We start from the raw sequence: 25,694 nt of genomic DNA on the forward strand, positions 1-25,694 counted from the left end.
CGCAGCATGGACATGTACAATCCTGGAAAATCAACACATGGGGCATTTGTTGTACATAAACTCCTATAGCTCTGCCAACATCAGAGCTAAGATGATGTAAAGGCTTATTTGCAGTGACCTTTTTGCATCATTGATATAAAGCTTCTACGCGGTTCAACCTTTGCATTACTGAAGTAACCCTTTTCTTGACAAGAAGGAAAAAAGCAGTAATTATCCCAAAGTTTCTCTTTTGGAGAATACCACTTTACCAGATTTCACATTGCACACAATCAGAATTCAGTTATTTACCAAGGAACAATCAGAAATGCGTGTATACACATATCTGAGTGGGTTTACCATGTAACTACATATAAATACAGAATAAAAGAGAGTAAGCAATTGCACCAAGCCATAATCAAAGACCTCAGAAGCTTTTGCTAGAAATGCTCCTCCCTGGGCACTGTTCTACAAGCTGAGGGATTCAGAAAGACAGATGCGAAAAAGCCGCAACTCCCATACAGATACCCCAGCTGCCCTGGAGCCACTGACCCTCGAAGTCGGGCTGTCCAGAAGATCACCAGCCAAAGGGAGGGACAAGCTGGCTCTGCCCCAGGCAACCTCCTCCGGCCAAGCCGTGCCAGCGCCGGCTGCCCCCGAGCACCGCTCCACGCACGGTGGTCCCGCAGCCGCGGCCCTTGGGGACAAAAATAAGACCTGCCCCCTTCGCCCTACCTGCCCTGTAAGCCTCCCGCCGACCCCGGGGGGTCTCCCAGGAGGCTCAGCAGGGCCCCGCTCCAATTAGGCAGCGGTGCGCGCCCCCGCCCTTCCTCCGCCACATAAAGGGCGGCGAGCGCAGCGCGGGGCAGGTCCTTTTGCTCGGGGGATCGGCCGTGTAACCGGTGCTGGCCGGCCGTTTCTCTTGCCTGTCGTTTTTCTTGCACAGGTGGATTTGGGGCCGCTTTGCTTCAGTTTTTGCCCCCTGTCGCTGCGGTACCCGCCGGCTCTGCCGCAGGGCCGCCCCGGTGCCGGCGAGGCTTCCCGAGCCGGCACAGCGCAGGGGTGCGGGGCCGAGCCCGGCCGAGCCAGGGAAGCGCGGCGGGGGCACCATGCCTGCCACCTTCGCCGGGAGGTGCCTGGGGCGGCTGCTGCCGCCGCTGCTGTTGCTGCTCTGCATCAGTTTCTCGGGCGGGAGCCCCGCAGGTAAATGTAAAAGCTCCCTTGTGCCGCGGGCCGGGTCCCCTCCGCCCTTAGTGTCGGGCAGGCTGGTGCGAGGGGGCCGGGACACCGCCCGGGAGCGAAGGTCCTCCCTGGCCGGCAGCATTCCCCCGGCTCCCGGGGGAGCGCGGCGCTGGCCCAGCCGGGCGGCTGCTGTTCGGCCGTGCCTGTGGAAATGGCTGAGCCGTTTCTTCTCCTCAGCGGCCCCGACCCTCCCCGGCGCCCCTGCCTCCCTCAGCGCTCGGGGCTGTTTTAGGGCAGCGGGGAATCAATCCCCTCCCCGCTGTCCCCCGGCATCGGGGGTGGCTGGCGGCGGCCCATCTGCTTTGTGCGGTCCTGTAGCCTCACTACTGTCTCTTGTCAGAAACGGGAGGGTTTACTAGCTCACAGGTGCAGGACTGGGAGGCTGAGGCATAGTGTTTTATAGCTGCCCTATCCTTACTGAGAAAAACATTTAAATCTTGAGGAAAAAAAAAAAACAAACACGAATTGGTAGATTACAGTGCTAAAATATCAGTATGCCTAGCAGGTTGGGAGGAATGCTTCTTGGGATTTAACACTGAGGTTTTAAAAGTGGCATTTAAAATCCATGAAGGATGAGGGGCTTGAGCCTTCCGGACCCTGTTCTTCTTGTAGTGGTTTTCAGCAGTTTAGCATGGGGCCAGGCAATTCTCAGGAAATACGAGTTTATTTCTTAAATCAGTGGATTTCTGCTGTTAATCCCTGCTTTGGGAGCCACTGCAGAGTAGAATGGAATGATATCAGGAGGAACTACCAAATAGCTGATGTTTGCTGTGCAAGATGAGCTTTCTAGAACAGGTCTTGCCGAGGCCGGGAGTTCTGTCGTGACGTGTGTGTGAACACCATGGCTGTGACTTGAATTAACCATCAGTAGTTCAGCTACATCTTCAGTGTGTGATATATAAATAGTTATATGTTTGTGCCTGCCTCCTTAATACTGAGAGGAGCAGTACTGTTTCCCGTGTGATGGTAGCTTTCATAAACTTTGTAGTGGTTTCACATAATGTGAAAGGAAACATACTTTGCGGTTCTTAAGGCTTGTTTAAAGTACGTATTTACATGTGCAGGGGAAAATCTGCTTTGTAGGTCTTAAACAGTCTGTGAAATATGTACGTGTGTTTCTGTACACGTGCAAAACTTGAAGGTCTTTCTGATAGCTTACTTCATTGAGAAGTTTTGTGACTGTAAATTGCCTGGTATTTATAGGAACATGTAAATCACCATGTGGCTAACTTGCCATGAGGTGGTTTTTTCTGATGTCTGTTGCTGCCAAAAAACTATAACCTGATAGTAGCTGAAGCAATTCCAAGTTTATATATGAAGCTATTGGTGAAATGATGTGCTCTTATGAAAAAAGAAGCCAAACAAATTAAACAACAAAGCCCTATTTTTGTTTCCAAAATTTCCACAAATCTACCATCTTCCCAAGGTGATGGATATCAGGTCTGGTTTTATGAGAACTAAGGTAGCAGGTTTAGTTCCTTTTATCCATAGAGAGTAAGGCTGGTTTTTTTAGACTTGCATTAAATGTTTTTATAGATGTATAGTTGTTTAACTTAGATAATTGTTTTGGAAAAATTTAAGCCATTGCTTTTATTCTGTGTTGAGCTACGGGTAATTTTTAACACAGCACAGCACAGTTGTTCAGAAGTTACTTCTTTGTTTGGTTACCATTGTAACCTTATGTAGTTGACTGTAGTTGACTGATTTAGGAAAAGGAATCCCACCAAATCTCATCTCTCTTCTTCTGCTCCTGAAGAAACCAAGGACAATGAGAGCACACCTCACTTCTTACAGACTTTGTTTACAGGTTGAATTTTTCTGGTTTGCCCTGAGGGAAGGGTGTTTATCAGGGCATTTGGAAGTCCTTCATGTTGGTTCTCTGGTGTCTCAGGGTTATTAGGAGGTTCTGGTGAGTGGTTTGGGGTGCTACTGAATGCTTGTGTACTTACACAGAGTATATGATTGATAATAAACCTTAATGATGTTAAATTAAACTAAATCGTATTTCAGCCTTTCCTTGTTCAGCACCTTTCTGGCTGAAAGAGAGCAAGTAGATTTTTAAGTCTGACATTGCTCTGATGATGATGATGATGAGCATGGTACATCCACAGTTTATCCCCGGAATATTGGCTGCAGTATGGAGCAGACAAAAGGTGGAAAAATAATGACATCATACTCTTGGAACAAGAGCTCTATAAGCTACCACACTATCCATTAAACTTAATGCAAGTCAGTTAAAAGCTAAGGCATACAGATATGACTCAATAGTTTGAGAAGTTACTTGACTTGCTTACATCATTGCCTGGCTGGATGACACTAATCTTGCAGTGGTGCCTAACCTTGATCTCTGATGCTATTCAGCAGGTGTATATGAGAGGAGAAGAACGGTGCAGTGTTACCTCTGTTCTGTGTAGTTTGACATATGGACAGATAAGACTGAAGACGTGAGAGCAGTGGTGACAAGAAATAGCACTACTTGACTGCTTGCACTTAATACATGAATCAAGGAGGAAAGCCAAGATGAGAATAATGTTAATATGCAGACCATGTTGCAGATGATCTGTCTTCATTGCAGAGACATAATAGAGCTGGTGTACATCTTGGCATTTGCACCTTCTAAATTTATAATCTTTGGGGATTTTAATTACTGTGCAGGTGATCCACGACATACTTAGAATGCCTCAAGATACTTCAGGTATAAAAATCTGTGGAGCTTTCTTCAAACTTAACTATGAATATCAGAAAAATAATAGCTCTTCCTGCTCTCAGCACCTCTGTAAAGCAGAGAGTAAGACTTACTGGCTGGGTCATAAGCCAGCAGATGTTCAGAGCAGATTTCTTAAATTATTTTCTTAGGGGAGGGACTGGTAGGGAAGAGTGAGCTGTGAGACCAGTGGACTGCTATGAAAAATTATGCAAATTAAACAAACTGATGTTGAAAACCTGTAACGCTTAATTTTTTAGATCATGTCCTTTGATTACTTTGTTTTACTCTTGATCCAAACTGGTTGAAGTATGATGTGCAGACTGAGAGAGCAGATGGTGCAAGCCAGGCATGACTGATGTAGTCTTGAGTAACTGTGTGCTGAAAGTGCCAGTGGGAGCGTCTGTGGGTTGTCTGTGCCTGTAGTGCTGAAATGGGGTAGGAGCATTAGTATTGTCATTCATTTGTAGGAAATGGCAGAGTGCTGACTTCACCTTTGCTGAAAGCATGCAGTTCTCAAAAGTTTGAATGAACTTAAAGAGTATGATGTAGGTTTTCACTTTTCATCTGTGTGTTTGTTGCTGTCTTGGATACCTAAAAGAACTTATCACCCCCATGCCCCCAAGACTTTAACTGCAACTCTAAAACGTGCTCTTTTTGCCCTTTGTGCCTACAAGCAGAATCCCTTACTCTGGGTGCTGTGGTGGTAGAATATGTTGTGCAATACCTTAGCATGTGAAGACAGTGTTCATTTTGTGCTAACTAGCGCTGCCACCCAAATGTGGAAACAGAAAGGAAGGACCAAACATTTCCATTCTTCTAAAACATCTACATACCTTGAATTCTTAGTAGAAGTGTGACACAAAGACTTAAAGTAAGGAAGTCATCTTCTTCCCCTGCTGTTCTTTCTCCAGTCAAGAACGTAAAGCAAAATCATAGAGTCTTACCTGGCTGTTGGAAAGAAACCTGTTATAGATGGAGGATCAGATTTGTAGTGGTGTTAAGGAAAATGGAAATCATCATTAGTATTATATGTTGAAGTTTGTGTTTGACACAGGTGTCTTTTGTTTTGCTTACCAAGGTGCTAATAGGAGGAAATAAGGTTTGTTCATTGGATCATGCTAGACTTTTAAGGTTGTAATGAAGTCCTTATTCTATTAGCAATTCTGCTAATCCGTGTTAAAAGTAGTCAGCTAGAGTCAGTGGTTGTCTAAGCCCAGGAAAAATTCAGGAGTACAGTTTATAAAGTCTACTGTAATATTCTGAAGAATGGCTTTGCTTGACTGTAGACTAACTACAGGAAAAGAGCTGTATACAGAAATTAGAGATCAAATTGATACTGCCTCTGTTCTTCAATATTTTCTTGCTAAAGTGAGCTAAAGAACTACTGAAAAACAGTCCTTGTGCATTTTTCTATGTATATGCTCAGAACTTGGGAAGAAATGGAGAAGGAATGCTGAGGTGAGGAGCTTCTGCTTGAATCCTTCTCATGAACTAGCTTCTAACTCGAATTAAATTTCTTTAAACTTCTTTTTAGATCCAGTTATGACAACACAAGATGCCAGTCAGTCTCAGGCGAACTCCTTGACTAAGATGCAACTTGGACTTAATGAATCATCTGGTAATTGTTTTATTTCAGTACACCTATAGTACTTTTTCCTAGTGATACTTATTTATTATGTAGCATGTTTCATACTCGTCTTTTAAAATAAAAAATTGTCACTTCTCAGAAGAAACAAGAGTAGATATACCATCTAGGCCTTTTAAAGCCATTGCTTTAAGAGATTAAGTGTTATAAGCATCTGTAGTACTGGAAAAAGCTATCCAGCTGCTAGTTGTGTGACCTGTTGCCCTTATGCATATATGCCATTAAAGCAGGCAGTGACCCTGGAGGTTGGACAATGCCTGAAGTAGTACCATTGCAGGAGTGTTCTACTACTTAGACCTGATAATTTTTCGTGAGGGCTCCTTATGCTCTTGTATTAGTGAAAGGTGCAATAATGCCCTTGCATCACTGTGCCTGCTGCCTTCATCCATCTGTTTTATTAATTACAGCTGTGTCAAAAACATCTATTGTCCCTTCTACTTTTATTTGCTGGGCCTTAACTGTGGTTTTGACAGGGAGCAGAGAATAAGTTCCAGGCAGGAGAAGAAACAAATGATTGTTGATTCTGCCTCTTATTTCTCCGTAAAGATCAAAGAAGGAGGATTTCAGCAGTGTACCATAGCTCATGTTGATTAGTGCAAATCAAAAATGGCAAGTGATATTTGTACATGAACTCAATCAAGTTATGACAAGTTGCTCCCTCCACAGGTTTTTTTTGTTGGAGATAATGCTATTTATCTGCTGTTCATCTTCAGAGCTTTTTAGCTTTGTGAGATCTACGAGTGCAATAGCTAATAGATTCAGTAACTTTCCACATACATAAACGCAAATAGACATAGGAGCTAAGATACAGAAGTATTTCATATAATATGACCTCACCTGGCTATTTTCATTTGATATGTGAATTGAGGATAAAAGGTCAGTATGAAAATCCTATTGGAGTGTAAGACATTTTAAAGGTTGTCTGGTTTTCTGTGGATGGGTAACAGCTACCATATGAACTGAATATGTCATCATGAGGGATTTTAATAACAAACCAGGTGATGCATGTAGCAGACTGACAGAAACTCAGGTAATCCATGACAGCCTTGGCATATTGTCAGAGTGTTTGTGCACACAGACAGGCTAAGATTTGCCAGAACTCTTTTAACCTTTACATGTTAATTCGTGGGTAAACACTGGACTAGTTTGTTTCTCCATTGGGCAGAGACCAAGGTTTGCTTGTGTTCTTGTCTAGAGCAACAGGACTTAGTGACTAGTGCTAGGGACAGCTTTCCTTTGCTTAAAAAGTCATTTTGGCCTGCCAGTTGAGGTTCACAACAGTCTGCTCTCAACAACATGCCCTGTTCGTCCATACCAACCACCTTAGTATTTTATAGCTTTATTTTTGCTTAAACTGGTTGAACCTTGATGGAAGGTATGAAAGCACAGGTGGAACAAGCCAGGCAAAAGGTTGATTGCCTATTGTAGAGCATTCCTTGTGCTATGAGCTGACATGATGCCTTCTGAAATTGGCCAACAACTTGAAAGGCATGTGGTACCTCTGTTTATGCCTTTAGATGCAAACTACTAGTGGGAACTGCCTTCAGTGTTGAGCTGAGAGGCACATGTTTAAGAACTTTACATGAAAGTTCATTATTTTATTCAGGAAAGGAGGAGTAATTACACCGAGATCTAGGCTTTCAGAGGTACTATTTCTACTGCACAGTGATCAACTCTGCCACCCAGTGCTTCTCTCAGCAAGAAGACTAAGCTGCAGTCCAATTCCTCTTATTTTCTCAGTTATGAGTAGACATCTTTTCTATCCATGGACAGGAGAGATTATGAAGCCCCTTTCCTTCTACAAAATCTAGAATAATTTTCTCTTACAATGCTGTATGATTAGGCAGTAAGTACTATTCGTGTATTTCTGCAATGCATTATGAAATAGCTGAGAAATTATTTTCCAGCATGTAAGATGTGGCTTAAAACATTTAGTGTGTCTAGTAGGGGTAGGTGTGGGGATCTGTTTCCTTTGTGTCATCACTAAATTAAAAGAAGATTATTGTAGTTGGTCTACAACTCTTAGAGCTGTAGTTTATTAATTTGCCTTTTTCTGTTCTTGAAATGCACTGAGCGTGTGAACAAGTGATGGGAACAGACTGTGCTTACAGTTGCTGTATCAAGCTAAGCTTTGTAGGGCTTTATAAAGGATCGCATACTCTCTGCAGAGTATGTGATCCATAGCCCTTCTGAAAAGGGATTTTGCAGAACATAGTAAACCTTTTAAATGTAGGTTTTCCTCACAAAAGGAGTAGTTTTTAATCTGGCACATGATGATTGATATTGATATTCTTGTGTGGAAGTGCATTTCCTGGATAGGACAATAGAAGTTTTGTGGAGCAGTGAGGATCTCTATGTTCTAGTGGATCACATATTCTAGTGGTGTTCTTGCCTAGACTTTCTGGCTGTATGATAAAATTGTAGTGGCTTTGGGAATGGCAGTGTTCTGTCCCTCTGTTTCTTTATTTTTCTAAAGCTTACTGCTTTTTCAGGAACTATTTAAACATGGATGTAGTCCTGTATGGTTCTAGGATCCATCTGTAATATATAAGTGACTTCTTGAATCAGGCTGTGGAACAGTGATGACGTTTTTAGAGTATTGACATTCACAATTAGAGCATTAAATAAAAGCTGGAAACCATCTTCTAGCATAGCATAATTGCTATAACAGCAATCCCACAACACTGCTGCTTTAAGATTCTGACTGTTAACACACAAGGTATATAATAGGATCTCTGTAGTAGTCAGCATTTGGCAAGGTTATTATTTCCCCCCCCAAAGATTGCTATAAGTAATGGTTGCACTACCTTATTGACATGCTGCTGTGTGATTACTTACATAGAATAATATATTACTTTGCTTTGCCCCAAACCTTGTTAGGTCCAGATCTTACCACACAAAATCTCAAGCAGCCAAGCAAGCAGCACCAGTCTAATGGCGCTTTTCTGCAATTTGAGATACTCCTACCTGGTGAGTGTGTTATTTTTTGTCTTCCGTTATTTTATATCCAATGCCTCTGCTTTCAGATAATCTTTCATATGAGTTGTAGAAGGAGTGAAGATGCTCAGAGTGAGCATGTGATGAGCTCAGTAAAAGAATAAAAATAAGTTTATGCTACCATTGACAGTTGTGTTCTGACAGCTATTTTGCAGTAGAGAATTACATTCATTATTAAAACTGCAAGTAAAAACAATTCATACCTATCTCTTCCTCCAAATCAATTGAAGTAACAATTCTTTTGCACTAGTGAATCCACTTGGAGAGACCATGTAAACTAGGGTACAGGTGTTAGCTTAGCAGCGTTGCAGGAGTTAAAGCATGGGGAAAAGGTAAGATTAAACCCATTCCTAAAGAAGATGTGAAGTTTCCAGTTGCCAAATAATATTTTCCAATTAATTTCTTGGGCAGCTGGAAAAACTGAAATCTCTCAAAGGTTTGCAAAGTACTGGCATGATATTTTAAGGATATAATTGTGCAGCATTTATGCTGTATTTTCTTCTGGCAGGAAACTTAAGGTAGTGTCTGTTTCCTGTTGTGGTACGTGCACTCCTGGTACAGGGTTGCCCCAGATGTCAGTCTTGCTAGTGGTTAATCTTCAATATCATAGCGTTTCCTTGTTCTGTTCATTTAAAGGGTGGCTTTAACTTTAAAATAATCTCAAAAGGTACAGATTCTATTTTAACCCGTGTAATCTGACTGTAAGACTTTTTCTGCTGGGAAACCAGTTCCATTTGTAAAATTTGATCATAAACAACCTCAACAAGCAGAGTTACGCTTGACTCATTTATTGTGTAATCACTCTAATAAATGTTTCAATAACTGACTTTGCTCTGCTATGAAAGGCTGAGGTGTTGCATTTCTAAGTTTATTTCCAGTTCAGCAGATCTGAAATATTTTGACTGGGACTTGGAAGTTCTGGACATGCTGTTCTTCAGGTTGTAAATTTCTCTGCCAGACCCAATCAAGTTCACTTATATTCTGTACTGGGAGGTATCTGGTGCTTCTACTTCAACCAGGCCTTGCTGTTGACTAGGTATGACTTGGCGTTACTAAGACAGTGAGCTGTATTTTAAAGCTTCCTTTTCTCTTCGAAAGAATGCAAACTGTGAAATACAACTGCACTCTTTTGACTATCAAGTACTGCAGGGCTTGTCTAGGATTGGGGTGATGCTTGGAATAAATTTTCATGAAGAATTCAGATGGACTAACCACAGTTGTATCTAGAAGACATGAAAGAAAAGCCCAATTATGGAATAAAATGTCATTGCTAACAGGTACAATGTTTAACATGTTTTCTTATAAAAGGCCGTTTGTATGGGTCAGAAGATACTTGCTGTGTAAAGCCTACTTTTTGGATATGTGTGAACCTTGTTAAAAGCAAAAACCTATCATGCTTTTCTACTGTTTTGGAATATTTTCACATTGTAATTCTACTGACTTGTCAGGAAGGCAAAGGCAGCCATAGATTGGTTTGAAGATGATTTGATTTCAGCTGGAGTATATGTAGTGTGAAAGACCGGATCCAAATGTGATCCAACAATGTTAGGAATGTGGACTTTATCAACAACTTCCCTAGAATTAGGATATGGCTGTGATCTCAATAGCATAAAAATCTGCAACTGTCTAAAATCCAGAGGGTTTTAGGTATTTATAGCTTACTCTTCTTTACATTAATATCACTTTCTATATACTTACTATGTACTTAATATTTTTTGTTTGGATTAAATAATGTAAATGCATGAATCTACCTTGCTTTCAGTGAAATGAGTATCTGTGTTTCTATAATAGACCCCTTCGTAGGTAAACTAGGAAGTTTACCTACAAAATGGAGTGTGTTATTTTTGTAATGGTTGTGTATCATTACAGGGCTTGAGAACATTACTGAGATACATTGCGGGTTTTTTTTTTTTACCTTGTAAAGTATGAGTAGTGCTCTGTATTCAACTGTAATCCTGCATATGCAAACACAATCTTCCGATCTCTTCTTCCCCAAGCATGAAGAAATCTTTTTTTTTTCAGTAAAAATTTTTTAAACTTCTTCTAGGTCCTCCTGGTACTTTGCTGGAAAGAAATATCAGTTTGGCCAATGCAACTACAGTTGAACTTTCATGCAAATTAGATCCAAATTTTCATTTAAGAAATCCTCAAGTGACTTGGAAAAGGGGGAATGAAACAATCAGCCACACCACTAAAGCTGAGAACAGCTGGAGCATCAAGTAAGTAGCATTCTTGACAGTGTGACTTGCAGGCTCTAAAGAGTTATCACATGTATATACACTGCCCAATACTAGTCATGTATATATTGGAAAAGAGCCAAATGCAAAGATTAATCATCATATTGAAGCTACAGGAAAGGAGAAAGGGTGCAGGTAGTTCTTCCTCTAGTGCTGGGAAAAAAAACAAGAAAAAGAACATAATGCAAGAAAAGAACATAAATAAGGACACAGTTCTTTGAGGTTGAGTAGTTCTGTTCAGTAAGTAAAGTAGTAATATCAGTCTGAGATTGAGGCATTTTAGCAGTTTCTCCTTTGACATTTGTCTTTTCCACCTCCTTGCTGCTTTGCAGAAGTCTGGAAAGCATCAATGGCTAGTTTCTTTTCCTTCATAATTAGCAAAACAAAGAAGAAATCAGCTTTACACTAAAGATGTTTTGAAGGTTTTCTTAACTCTTTCAAACCTCTACAGAAACTCAAATGTTATAGAAACCTTTCTACAATTAATACAATTTGCTGTTGTTCTTTAAAATTAGGTCGTTTACACATTTTTAACCAGGTGGTCTCCGGTTCATTTCTGTATAGCTTAGGTTTCTTAACAGCAGTAATACTTTTATAAAATTTCTGTGATAGAAAATATGACAATGTGATTGTCACTTTTCTGATATATATATATATATATATATATATATATATATATACACAAGCACAACCATGCAGGTCTTTTTCAAGTGTCAGTGAAACCTATAGTTTGCCAGTGGAGAAGATGCTGGAAGCTCTTCAGAACTCCTTTTTTGTGTTGAACTGACTGGTTTCAGAGTAGATTACTTCCATGGTTTGTTCTTCCTAAAGTCCTACATAGGATATGCTAGATAGTTGACATGGTGAACTTGTTTCTGATTTGGTAACATATAGATCATACTGCTTAAAGATGTTTTGGCCTTCTATGACCACGAAGAGTGAAAATAATATTTATGTTCTTGTGGTCTTCTGTTTTCTTAAAAATGTCGTGCTGTTTCTGCACTGCACTAAACCTGAATCCTAGTGTTTCAGTGATGTATCTTCTCTGCTACTAATCCTTACTGTTTTCTTTAGGGTGTTAATTAACAGTCACTCATAGTTGTAAGACAAAAGAAAATACATGCAAAAAGCAAATGGGTGATTTTTTTTTTCTTTTTTAAGATTGGTGATAGTGGATAGCAGTAAGATGGGAAGTTACAGCTGTATTGTGAAAGGCGACGAAGAAATCAGAGCTACGTTTTATTTACATGGTAATTGTATTTAATTAATTTTTATTGATTTTTAAATTTTTGTTTCACTTGACCACTACAAACTTGTATGAATATGGCTTCTAGATAGTATGGAAATTGGAACTTAATTTGATAAGTAATGACTAATAAGGTCAAGCTAAGTGAGAATTACTTTCAAAGTCACTTCTGTAGCATGGAAGGAAGACAAAAGCTAAAAACCTTTTTAAAAAAAATTTTCTAACAACCAAAAGAACATACAGGTCTGTTTTCTTTTTTCCCTTAATGAGTAACTGATCCCCCTTTCCCTCTCCATCCGTAGAGCCTGAGCGAATACTCTTCACTTTCTGGGGGATGGGAATAAAGGATGGTGTCTCAGAAAAATTCTTCCAAAAGCAGAGCCAGTAACTTGAAAGTTTGGTCTGAGATTTGGTGTTAAATGTGAAGCAAAGATTGGTAGAATAGAGGCAGATTTTTTTAAAATTTCAGTTGTATTTCTTAAACACTAAATTTACACACTGTTTTAGTGCATGTTTTATTCTCTCTAAGAATAGCACTCACACGAACAATTAGGTGCTTCATTGGGCAGTATGCGTGCCCTTTCTTCTGTTCTGTGTTCTCTTCTCCAGTAATGTTATCCCTGACAGTAGTAGGTGAATGGAAGATATGTGGAAATGAAACTAGTACACGCTGCTGTTATGGTGAATAACTCTCACGAGAGAGTTATTCCCTTCTCTGTTCCCACCACCCAAATTTTGCAAAGAGCAAGGGAAACATGTAATCTGTGAGGGATATACAGGCTCGTACCTGAGAGATTTTTCCCTGAGCACAGGCTCTAAGAAACCCTGACTCATCAATCAATATCCCAACCTCAGATGAAATAACTAGCAGGGCTTACTGATTCTTAGTGCTGCAAGCTGCCTTTGTTCAGTGGGATATCTGGTAATATGACTTGAGCAAACCTCATGTGTGTTCAAATCTTTAGTGTTGACACCTACTTTCAGACCTTCCGCCAGTGGAGACTAGCTTGCAATACTGAATGAAGACAAAATTGTAGTTTATTCAAGCCTTTTAATGTCTGAAAATGATTATGTATTTTTCCTGTCAGTATGTGGGTAAGGTTTAGTTGAGTAGCTAACAATGTCTGTTTCGATTGAAAAAAGTCCAAGGAGACCTTTTTTTTTTTTTTTTGAAAGCATACAATATCTAGTTCAGTAAGGGCAGCAATGGCTCAAAAGGGAAGTCGTCTTTTCCAGAACAGTGCATGAGACTGGTTGATTTATTGTAAGAAGATGGGAGAATTGCTTCACAATGGTTGAATACCACCACTTCTGATGCCATAAAAAGTACTGACTTGACACTTTCTATGATTGTGCAAGAGTGAAGGAAATGGGAAAGAGAAGTCCTTCAATCTTCCAGTCAATAATGCAGGAAGAACAGTTCTGAAACTGAAAGATGAGTAATGTGTTGGTATAAGCTCAGTGGCTAAAGTCATCACTGCTGTAACTGCTATAGCTCTTCCACTAGGCAGTTTGGCATGATTGGATGTGTTACCTCTCCTCTCTTTTCCCTCTGCTTCCTGGCCTGGTGTAACCCTGCAGGTTTTGTGGAGTTAGGTTTTTACTCATGTCTGCAGACAATGAGATATTTAAAGGAAGTTCAAATTATTAAACACAGAGAACATTCGTGGGTATTTTAGTGTTGAGAAGTGTTGCAAGTTTATAAAAGGGTAGAATGGATTAATTTGTGTTTGCCCTTTGTTTGGGGATCCTTTAGCAGCTGTTGAGGAACATGCACTATGAAATAACTCTGGTCTTTAAAACAGTATGGAAATCTCACCGGTGTAAATGCTGGTGCTAACTAACAGCTGTCTGTCTCTTCAACAGTTGATTTTTGTCAGTGCAGCAGAAGTGTTTTGTCACCAAATCTGGTATGATCTGCTTGGAAAAATGCCTGGAACAGAGTAGATTATTTCTTTCTACACATTCAGAAATTAACAGCTGTTACAGAGCCAGATCCCAGAACTCATGGTGGATGTTCATATCCTTAATCATGGCTAATGTGTTCACATGTATTACCAGTAATACCTATAGCTGTGCTTTGCCACTGATCAGCATGGCTGAATCTTTTTGACTATCACATAAGCTTGTTGTGCTGGGTAGTATATGTGTTTTTGTTTGTTTCCTCTTGTTCCTTTTTTTGTTTACCCCAACCTCCTTTTGTCTTCTCTAAATTTCAGAGGTGGCAGCAGTTATTAGTGAGGGTCATCCCTTTTACTCACAGCAGTGAACATACTCCACCAGTACTCCTAAGGGTAGTGTTGAATGATAATACATGCACATGGAGTGAGAAGACTTCATTAGTAATGAGGCTGGATTGATGTATGGTGCAGCAAATGAGGCTGAAAGCAATTGTTCTTATCAACAAATTGGTTTTATGTTTCTGGATTGGAAGCTCTGAAGTTTGAATACACATGAGAAGTCAACTTTTTTGGGAAAAATAGTTTGTACTTGGCTAGTCAAGAAGGGGGGGAACAAGAACAATCTTAGTTTGTATCAAGTTCATCATAATTGCTGCAAGCAAGTACTTGGCCTGTTTAGTGTAATCAGTATAATTTTAAGTATGTACTGGATCTGCATGTACAAAGTAGAGCAGTGAAACTTTAAGAAAAATTTAAAATAATTGGATCTGAGGAAAACATGTTGGTGAACATCCTAATAGGGAGGGAAAGGAGGGGGAAGGGGAAATACATACTCTAGCATGATGTAATTGCTAAGCTCTAACAGTATCTGTTTGATAGCCTCAATACATTCAACAACCTTTCTGGGCTTTTGAAAGCTTGTGGGATACCTGCAGTTAAAGTGGCTTGGGCAAGTCGCTCTGAAGTTAAACTGATGTCTTGTTTCTTGTTGGCTGTATTCTGTCCTCAGCAAGATAAGACCAAAAATCCTATTTATTGTTGTGCATCCAAAAGTCATTGCTTCAGCTCAGTAAATATTTGTAACTACAGATCTACAATTTGCAGTTTTGTCTTAATTTTGGAAAAGTTCTCTGCATGCACAGCTTGCCAGATACCATTATGTAGTCGCACTGTGGCTGGAATAGACTTTTATCAGTTTCTGCAGATTGAGTGAAACTGCAGGAAAATTCTGTGTTTGTTTCTAGTGCACTAAAACTGAAGCATATAGCTTACAGATATCAAGGAAGGGAAAGAGGAAATGGGCAAGGGTAGAAATCACAGTCTGATTATCACTTAGTGTTTGGCATTAATTGACAACTTTTAAGATTGCACAGTAACTGAGAAAAGGGTTCTGATAGTCTTCTTTACAAATTCTGTATATGCAATATCAGCATGCAATGACTCCTCATTTACATCATGTCATGAATGATAGAATCATCTGTGTTTAAGTGAAAGAGAAGTGAATAGACTACTATAAATACATACCTGAATATATTCTTTTTGTAACACTAATTCAAACCTGTCTCTCTCACTTGGTGAACTTTTCCTTCTTGTTCTTAGTACCGAAAATTGAAGCAAGAGAAAAACCTATAATCACTTATGAAAAAGATACAGCTGTAATGGTTTGTAAAAGTGACTCTACTCCCATGACTTGGACCTGGTATATGATGAGAGGAAATAATCCGGTAAGGTCTCCATCTGTTGGCCAAGCAAAACAGTGTGGCAAAGTACAGACAATTCATAAAGTATGATGGCTCTTGATTGGAGGCTTTACAAAGTGCATTTCCATTAACTTTAAAGTTAACTCTGTATGTGGAAAAAATACATGTGGTATTTAGAAGTAATCATTGTTACTGGGATGTAGATTTTTTTTTTCCTGGTTCGTATGTTGTTTCTTTTCCAAAAAGTCCCTGCCATACTCCTGTAGACCATGTAAGAGTAAAACAGATAAAGTGAGTCTTGAGATAGTTGGTTTTGCTGTATTTATGCTGGCAATATTCCTCAAATCTTGCCACTTGATACAAAAAAAATCTTACAGTGGGACACACTGTCAAAGACTTGTAAGATCTTGTAGGACTGAGGGAGGACACGAATATGTTCCTTCTTTTCCTCCTTCAGGGACAAGTAATTCTGTTTCCTGGCCTATGATCTCTCTGGGAAGTATAGCCACTGTGTTCTAACCCTTTTCTGAGGGCTCTTGAGAGGAGTTAAATAGATTTATTTTCATTATACTGCTGGAGAGTAGCACTGACTTGTAAGACTGTCAGGATATTTCCCAGTGTTCACACTTCAGTGCCCATGAAAGTTTATGCTTTGTGCTGTGGTGAAAGCTGTGCATTAGATCCTGGCACCTGAGGATACCTTTGTCATCAGAGAGTCAATAGAGCCAAAGGTACCTTTTTAGCTGACCTGAAATAAAAAAGGTCAGACAACTAACCCACTGAAAGTTCATATTTCCTTTGAATCTAAAGGGAACCAGGGTGGCCACCTAAGATAAATCCTTCCCTTGGAGGTGGAGTAATCATGTGTCACAAATGCCACTTGTTCCTCACCCATTTTACATCTCTTTATAGAACTATTTGTCAATGATACAATTTGATTAAGCACTTGTTACATTAATAAGACTTGTAATGTCTTTTTATTTTCAGGTTATCATTAATGAATCTTTGTGGACAGACAAGTACCTAATTTCTAGACTGTCTGCCAATGTAACCCGTCTGAGGATACTCAAGCTCACCAAGGAAGATGCTGGTGTATATTGGTGTGAAGCTGTTTTCCAATTAGGGGAAAGTGAAAGGAAGATGGAACTTAAAGTTCTGTCCATCATGGCACCTCTCAAACCCTTCATAGCAATTGTGGCTGAAGTTATTATTTTGGTAACTACCATTATCCTTTATGAGGTGTATTCGAAAAGGAAAGGAAAATGTACAGGTAAGTTGTTTGGGGTTTTTTAACGATTTCTAGCTTTTCATTGAAAGTGCAATCAGAGGTATGACCACAGCACTTCATATATGGAGTTTAATGTGAATTTTACATCATTTCTTTCTGATAAAATACTTTCTTCTAGAACACCACATTATTTTAGATATTTAAATCTCTTCCATGAGTCCTGAATCAAATGCAAACTGCATTCAGTAAGCAACATTTTCCCATAAAGGGTTTGATTTAGTGCTGATTTTTTTTCCTTGGAATACAAGGGAATTTAGAGGCTGTACTTCTTTGGGGAACACTTAGGAATAGAAGCAACTCATAAGAGCTTTGAAGGGAGAAATCTGTTTAGAGAAATGGAGTAAGAATGAAAAAGGTATTAAACCAGAATACAGTAAAACTGGTTGCTGAACCTAAGGCAAACTAGAGGTGAACAGAACTAGATGTGCAAGATGAAAGAGAAATTGTATATATGTAAAGTCTTTGTATACATGTGTTTTAATGCATACATGCATATATCAGTATTTTATAATACAGAAATGTATAAACCTATGTATATAACATGTTTTGTATTAAAATCAGATTAATCAAACTTTATCAAAATAAGCTTTTTGAAAAATTTAGAGGTAATTTCATTGACTAGAGTAACAAGATAATTTGAATTACAAATCTAAGAAAAGTAGGAAAATGAAAAAACAAGGTTTTGTTTTGATTAAAAAATGAGTAAACGATACACAAAATCAGAATTTTTCTATTGTTTATTAAATCGAGATTTTAATCCTTTTTTTATCTCTTCTGCTGAAGGTGGAAAGGGATGTGACCAAACTGAGAAACTGTAAGTAAAAAATTTCTATACTGGAGTTAAATATTTTTTCTTCTGTGTATTATTGACGCAGAGAGTTTTACCTTGTTGTTGACTAGTTGGTAAGGCATGATGATGAATGTGGAGGTACAGTTTATTATTTTCCTCAAGACTTCTTAGTTCCAAAGTGAGCAGAGCTCTATTTTATACCTAGCACTTGATTTTGAGATTAAGCTATTTCTCTTTTTCTTTTTTTTTTATTGACAGCACCATGTGTCCTCGTTATGACTGTAACTTGCAAGGAAATAACTTTTGGGTGATAACTTTCCAGAAGAGGCTTAGAATTTTTTAAAAATGTGTATTTGTCCATACTAACATACGTTTCTCTCACTTTCACTTGGTCTAAGCCCTGACTCCCCTAGGAAAGCTTGTAGTTGCTGGGGTGCTGGGACCTGCCCTTGTTGGCTGTTTTGGTGGTGAAGTCCAGCCGCTCAGGGGGACTGATAACTTGGGCTCTCTGGGCACAGGACCATCTGCACTGCTGGAAACAAAGGAGCAGGTGTAGGCACTTGGGCTGCTGTTCTGCTGCTTGAGGGTCTGTGCTCCCATGCTGACTCCCCCATCCTTAGGATGATGCATGCCTATAGGCTTGCTTGCTAAAACATGCTGTACTTTCTGCCCATCTTCTGAAGCCCAGTTGCCTCATCTGGCCTGGTTACACCATAAAACAAGAGGAAGGTCTCCTAACAGTTCCTCTTTTTAGGTCTGTTCAGTCTGTTCTGGCTTTTCGCTCTGCAGTTGCTTCTCTCCTGTGTTTATCTCCTTTTTTTCTTCTGAGCAGCTGTCTTTCCCTCCCTCCTTGAATTTTTTTCTGCAGCAACCTTTGTTTCCCTGTTTCCTTTTGCTGGCACAAGCTGAAAATATGTTTTGGTGCTTTTGCCCTTATCTGAACATATCTAAAGCTCTAACTCAGTTATAGTACAAAGTGGCAGTATGTCTTGGGAATACAGTATGCTATTACTTGGCTCAGTGTTTGGGGATATGTTTCGTTTGAAAATTGAATGATTGTCCTTATGCATAGCCCTTCTTCTTGTAAACCCTCTGAAACTGTATTAGAGTAGGATTGTAATATAGACTAGTGCACTAAAATAATGGTTTTATGCTTGTGGGATGCGGTTCTGCTTAATCTTTTTTGTGGAATTCTATCTTAGATAAAAACATATGAGGAATATTTATTTAACTCTGTTCTTCTCTGATTTCAAGAACTGAATGTTACTTCAACTATTGGCTGTTTAGAATATAGATTTGTGTACCAGGGAGAATGGCTCCAGAGGAACATTTCTGTTATGTGTGGGATGACTAATACACCTGAACTTGGTTGATGAGGCTATTATTTTAATGTTACATCCAACTATATATTTAGGTGGGAGCCTAGTGATTCACAAAATTTTTTTAGCAAGAGAATTTTTAACTCAAGTCTTAGATTGTGATCCACACCATATACTAGGTGAAATTACTCTGGAAGGAGTAATCATATGTTGGTTTCATTCCATGTTCTGAGAATATTGAGCTATATATTTACTGCTTGTATATTGTTTGAGTATTCATTGTGAGTACAAATTTTTTATATTGAATGAAGTGATATTGCAGGAATCATTTGGGAGTGCTATTACTGTTCTAACTTTTGCCCAGAGTTCTGTGGGATTTTTGGGAGCGACTGAGTTGAGTCTTTACTTTGAAGGACTTCAAGAGTCACTATTTTGGTTGCTTAATTTCTTCTAATCTTTTTTTCTTCATATGCCAAAAGAGAAAATCTAACACATTTGAGATGTATTCTGTTTGGGTTGTGGGACTGGAATAATTGTGGTATCTTACACTTAAAGTTGAGTTTTGGAATTCAACCTCTTTTTCTTCTAGTAAATCAGGTGAAGGCAGTAGTGCTAGCCACAGAAGAATTTAATCCAGTTCCTGAAAAGGTAAGAGACCAGAGTTTACTTTTCTGTTGAGCAGCCTAATACTAGGACAAAGAAGTCCACTGTGCCATCCCAATCTGTTTTTTATGTGGTAGCAATATAGGAGTTGAACCATTGTTTGGGTGAAACAACATACAGTCAAGCAAGAAAGCAAGTCCAAATCCTTTTAACTCTATTCTGTTGTCATTGTGATTTAATAGTTCTGTTAACCCCTGCAGTTTTTAAAATGGGACCTAGGTTAACCAGCTTAACTGCTTGGCTCCTGATGGTGAAACAGTCTTGTGAATGCCCAGGATAGGTGCTGAGATGCATAAGAATTGCTACTGTATTCAAAATCCTGCTCTTTCAGACTGTATTTTGGATGTTGAGTGAGTTTATGGAGGAAGGATCCAAATGTGATAGCAAGCAGGGAATGTGACAGTACTGGAGAGATGAAACAAGGGTTAGAGCAGTCTAGGAAAAAAGACAGAGCTTAATAGATGGTGACTCAAAAGGATTAGTGGTAGAATAAGGAAGCAGAGGGTATGTAGCCCTGTGAAAGCTATGTAATGAACTTCCTGATTCTCTGCCCGGTTTACAGTCCGATTATAGGCTGCTTTTACTTATGCCAGCTGGAAATGCTTGTCAGAGGATGGTCTGTCAGTTGAGGACCAATCCTACACACTCTATTTCCCCTCTGCATCTGGCACCTCAAACTCTCATCTGTAGATGACAGTTGTGAATGACTTTGCATTCACAAAATCACAGTCAGTGCTGATACTGTTTATCCTCATTGCAAGCCATCTACCTGAATAAAGGTTGTTCCCATACCCTTTGTTTTAAAGAACAGAAAGAGAAATGTCAGGTAAAGCTCATGTAAAAAGAGTAATGAATCAGGAAACCAGAAAATTACGTTCCAAGATTATATTATCTCCTAGGTTTCCTGCATGGTATTTCACTTTTGATTCCTCTGACTTAAGTTCCCTAAGTGTTCAGGTTTAGCCCCAGCTGGCAACTCTGCCTCATGCAGCCACTTTTGCTCTCTGATGGGATGGGGGAGAGAATCAGATGAGTAAACGTGAGTGACTGCATGGGCTGTAATATAGACAGCTTAATAGGGAAAGCAGGAGCTGCACACACAAGCAGAACAAAGGATTCATTCACTATTTCCCAAGGGCAGGCAGGTGTTCAGCTATCTCTGGGTAAGCAGGGCTCCATCATGCTCCACCATGCATAACAGCTACTTGAGTTAATTGGGAGGACAAATACCATCACTCTGAATGTCACCCCCTCCTTCTCCTTCCTCCCCCAGCTTTATATGCTGAAAATGATGCCATATGAGATGGAATATCCCTGTGGTCAGCTGGAGTCAGCTACTCTGGCTGTTTCCCAACTCCTTTTACCCACGCCAGCCTCCTCACTGGTGGGGTGGGGAGAGGAGCAGAATGAAGTTTATTTTCAAATAAATATGGGAAAATACTAAGCAGAAAAATAGTAGAAATCTTATTATAATGCGATGTGTTTATTCTTTTTTATTACAGGAGACTTAAGCCAACAGAAGTGGAAATTGTTACAAAGCTACAGAAGATGTTTGCAGCTATGCATTTTAAACATTCACTGTTGTCTCTAAGTAAAGTCCTCTGCTTATGAGAAAAAAGATGCTGTGAAACTGCTCATTTTTTAGAGATGATAATCTGCTGTATTGCATTTAGACTTTTGCTGTCTGTAACGTTTGTCTTTTTACTACTAGAAGGTGTTGTGGTTAGATTTTCTGTTAGTTTATGACTGATCTGTTTGATTTTATGTCTTAAACTGGAACTAACCTTGCATTCACTGAATGAATGGTTAATATAAGAGTGTGTTTTATAAAGCTGGACATGTAAGACTAAAAACGTGTTTCCACAAGAGAAAATACCTTTTACTAGCTGATGAAGCAAACGTGACACAGCCATTTTTACCAAAGAAAAGGTGATAGGGAAATCTTTATCGCGGTTTAAATGAAACATTAACAGTTGTAATTTGCTCTGAACAGTAAAATGTCTTCATTCTTAGCCTCATTCTGAGTGCTGCAATACTGTACTTCATAATAGGCTACACACTTAAATACTGTACAGATCAGATATTTGAGTAGATGAAAGAAGTAACGGGGTACAGTACCTTTTCAGACTATAACTGCAATAATTCCTTATGCTTGCACTGTCTGGGGCTGAAAAACCATTTTTGTGATTATAATTTATACAGAACACTGAATTTTCATGAATATACTTATATGGTTCTGATTATACATCCTGTCTAGTTGGTACTTCTTTTTTCAGCAAACTGTATTGTTCTTTAAACTCCTTGCAAAGCACAGGAAGGGTCTTGAGCCGCTAAAATTTTCAGGATAGTAGAATAAAGCAACATGAATACCACTAGTTGTCTTACACAAAAATTTTACCACTTCTGTTAATGACTTATGATATTGCTTTAGAAGAGTGAGTTGCCATAATACATTATGCATCCAGCAATTGAAAAGTATTCAGCTAATAGGAAAACAGTTTGCTGCTTTACTTGCTTTTGCTTGTTAATCCAGAAGAAAAATAAGTAAAACTTGAATTTTGAGGGGGGAAAAGTAAAGCCTTCAGGAAAATTTCTTTTCCCAAAGAAAACATAAGGAAAAAACAGGCAGCATTTGCAGACTCTCTAAGAAAGTAAAAGGAAAAAACCATCTAAATAGCATTTCTTTGTACTGGTCATTTTTCTTTGAACATAAAGGAACACAATGAAGAGATAAAATAGATTTAATTACCTTCCTTTTTTTTGTTTCACACGTTTGAAAAAAAGCCTAGCACTGACTGTTTTGTTACAGATGGGAGACAAAATCCAGTCTGATCTATGTGATTTTGCTTTTCATATTTCATTTTCCAGCTTTAAGATCTACAAGTTAAAGTTGAAGTAAACAACAGTGAGAAGTATATAAGCATTAGGTGATTGTAAGAAATGAACACCGGTAAAGATTTCCCTTGCTTAGATACTGTGTTTATTGTATTTTGCCATGGAGTTTCTATGCACTATAAAAACAAGAATGCATTTACAGTTTTTATGTGAATTTGTCATTGATATAACAGCATTTTTGTTGCAACAAGTAAATGTTTCCCGCTTTAAAAGGTTTACTTCTATATACTGTTTGACACATTTTAGGTTTGTAGAAAGTTGTTTCTTATAGGAAGTTCAGCAATAGAAAAATTAATCTTACAGATCCAAGAATTAGATTCTGAATAAAACAGCACTAACATATTTTGCAATTGAAAATGAGGCTCAAATGAGGCTGTCTAGAAAAAAGCCCATCTCTCAATCAAAAATACTAACAACATCTTTCTGCCCTCACTTAACATTCCTACCTGATCTTGAAATTCTGGTATGAAGTCCTGGTTAACATAGGGAAGTCACATGAATAGATGGGTTTTTGGTATTAGCAAGTAAGGCTGCACTGAAGGCAGGAGACCCGGGGTTAAGCATGGATTTTAGAACCAGCATGTCATAGATCTGTCAGGACTGATACTAGTTTGGTCAAATTGGCTACTGAACCAGTAGTTCTCTCTTGACCTGCCTCTAGTATGTTCTGCTTGCCATGTCTGCAAGGGGTTTGGTGTTTATTTTTAGGTTTGCAGGTAATTTTTTTTTCATCTTGGTGAGCGGTTTTGTTCCATGTATGTTTGCCTAGGTTTAAACTTTCTTGGGCTGTCTTACAGAGGAAAATAACAAATAATACTAGTTGAGAAATATTAAATAATTGGCGTAATAATTGGTGAAATTCAAAGGCATAAGCCCTACTGGTTTTGGTCCAGAAATCTCAGGGAGCTCTGGAAGTCTTGAAATTTATCTTAAGAGAAATGTGTATGGTATATGTTAAAAACATTCTTTTTATGATCTGTTGAATTTTGCAGACATAGCCTTCAATGGAGCAAAAATTTGGCAGCTTAAAAAACCCCAAAGCTCTAGGCAGTGATTTTCTTTTTTTACTTCCTTCAAGCCAAATGATACCAAATGAGGGCCAAAACAATTTTGAAGATATTTCCTTCAAAAGCAGTTAGAGCTAAGTATAAGGATCCACTGAATTACTTTTAATAAGAAACATTAATAATTGACTTACATGGATAGACTGAGTAACTATTACATTTGTTTGGCAGATCTTGTCTTCCAAGATCAAATCCATCTTTTTTTGCAAGAGGGGATATCTTACAGCTTTTCATAACAACAAAAGCCTTACCCATTTCTTAAGAGGATAAGGTCGAAGTCTGCAACAGAATCCTGAAGGTCTGTTTCCTAGTGGTTCAAACTGCTTCACTGCAAGTTCTTCTTGTCCTTAGATCCAAAGTAGACCCAAGCAGCTGCAAGACCAAATTCCTAGTGAAGATGGACAAATATTACAGCAGTTTTCAAACTGTGGGTTCAGATAGAAGTGTATGAATATTTCTTTAGTATGGAGACCTAAGAATTACTGTGCAGTAGGTCAGCATAACTGATCAGCTGTAGGTCATTTGACACATGCAGTCCTGGCAGACAGAGGAGAAACACCATCATCATTGATGTTGCTACTAAAATCATCATCCATATGCCTCTTTTTTCAGCCAAAGCAAGGGAGGGTTATATCCTGCCTTTAAATTCTGCCTCAGAACTTTTCAGTGCTGACTGTTGAGCAAGGAAGATTAAACTGATGGGTGTCTTCAGGAGGGGAGTTTGAGTGGCCTCTTAAGTGTTGAGCTACCCAGCACATGTCTGACCACAGTTAGCCACATCACGATTCAGTTCTAGTATGAAGCTCCCCAAAAATAGGAAAGTGAAAATAGTGAGGAAGACAGTGGTTGAGAATGGTGTAGGGACACGGAAAGGAGCCGCATAGGAGCGCTAAATAGGGCTTCTGAGGGACAGACTGCAGTAGCTGAGATGACTTGCAATTATGCACATATAAGAAAGACCAAGTGCAAATCTGTAAGAGAAAACTTTTTTCAGCTGTGCCACTCAGTATTTGTGTAGGAAGTTCTGTGCAGTAAGCGAAAGCAATCTGCCATTGCTGAGCACTTGGACGTGTGAAAACACAAAGCCAAATGAGATGTCTTTGTAAGAGCATTATAAGTTGTATGCTTAGCAAGTGTTTCTCCAGTAGTTTAAAGCAGTTAGTCTTGTTACTTCATTATACCAGAACATTCATATGAACTAATAACCCAAGTTCTGAACTTTAGAGTTTGTTACTGAAAGTCTTGATTTGTCAAAATTTACTGTTGGTGACTGAGTTTACTTTTGTAGTTGTTTGTTCTTTCATAGCCAAAAGTATTTTCTTCAATACAGAAACTTCATCTGATTTATTTTTGTATTCAGCCTTACATTTAACCAAAGAAAGATTTCTGTTCTTTTTTATTACTAGTGTAATATTTCTGTCAACTGACTTGCTGAATTATTTTCAAATTGATATTAAAAGTTATGTAAAAGTGCCTTAAAGGAAGAAATTTGTTCACTGTAGTTAATTTTTTCTCTTGTGCAATGTATTGTTAAAATTTTACTCTGAAACTTGTCAGCAAAATCTATTTTTCTAGTGAAAGATTACTAAGCCTAATGTTTTTTTCACACTTACCGTATTTTACACTCTGATTTTATATTCTCTGCTTACTGAGCTGTTTTACTGTATTGTTTAAGCAAATGGAAATAGCCTCTTTATGTTTGATGTATATCAGATAATGAGTGTACAGTAGTTATAAGTAGTGTGAATTGATAATACTATACTTAGAAATAATTTCAATAAACTTAACCATAAAGTAAGTAAGAGTAAACTTAAGCCTGGTGTCTTAAAGAAACAAAATCCCTCTTTTTTTTTTTTTTTTTGTCCATACCCTCATATTTTATTTTAGACCCACACTGCTCATGTGCTTGATTACCCAGCTGTTACCAATAAATGGTCACATCCTAAGCAGATGTAACACGTGCAGACAAGACCACTTGGTGGACAAGTTATTGCAATAAGAGAAAGAGTGAAGCTCCATGTAGT

The 25,694-nt window shown here is 38.8% G+C and overlaps 1 protein-coding gene across 1 annotated transcript; it reads left to right on the forward strand.

Annotated features, from left to right (window-relative positions):
• The first annotated feature begins 893 nt into the window (after positions 1 to 893).
• On the forward strand, positions 894 to 25,469 carry EMB (embigin). Its single transcript, XM_051804815.1, has 10 exons — positions 894 to 1,179; positions 5,460 to 5,543; positions 8,451 to 8,540; positions 10,615 to 10,786; positions 11,966 to 12,054; positions 15,551 to 15,675; positions 16,639 to 16,921; positions 17,723 to 17,753; positions 19,638 to 19,696; positions 21,214 to 25,469. Exons 1-9 carry the CDS (start codon positions 1,086 to 1,088, stop codon positions 19,678 to 19,680), a joined length of 1,011 nt encoding a protein of 336 aa, XP_051660775.1. The 5' UTR covers positions 894 to 1,085; the 3' UTR covers positions 19,681 to 19,696; positions 21,214 to 25,469.
• Positions 25,470 to 25,694: the final 225 nt, after the last annotated feature.

The sequence above is a fragment of the Manacus candei genome, unplaced genomic scaffold (genome assembly GCF_025592945.1).
Source record: "Manacus candei isolate 608988 ecotype Guabito, Panama unplaced genomic scaffold, ASM2559294v1 h1tg000061l, whole genome shotgun sequence".
NCBI classification, from domain to species: Eukaryota; Metazoa; Chordata; class Aves; order Passeriformes; family Pipridae; genus Manacus; species Manacus candei.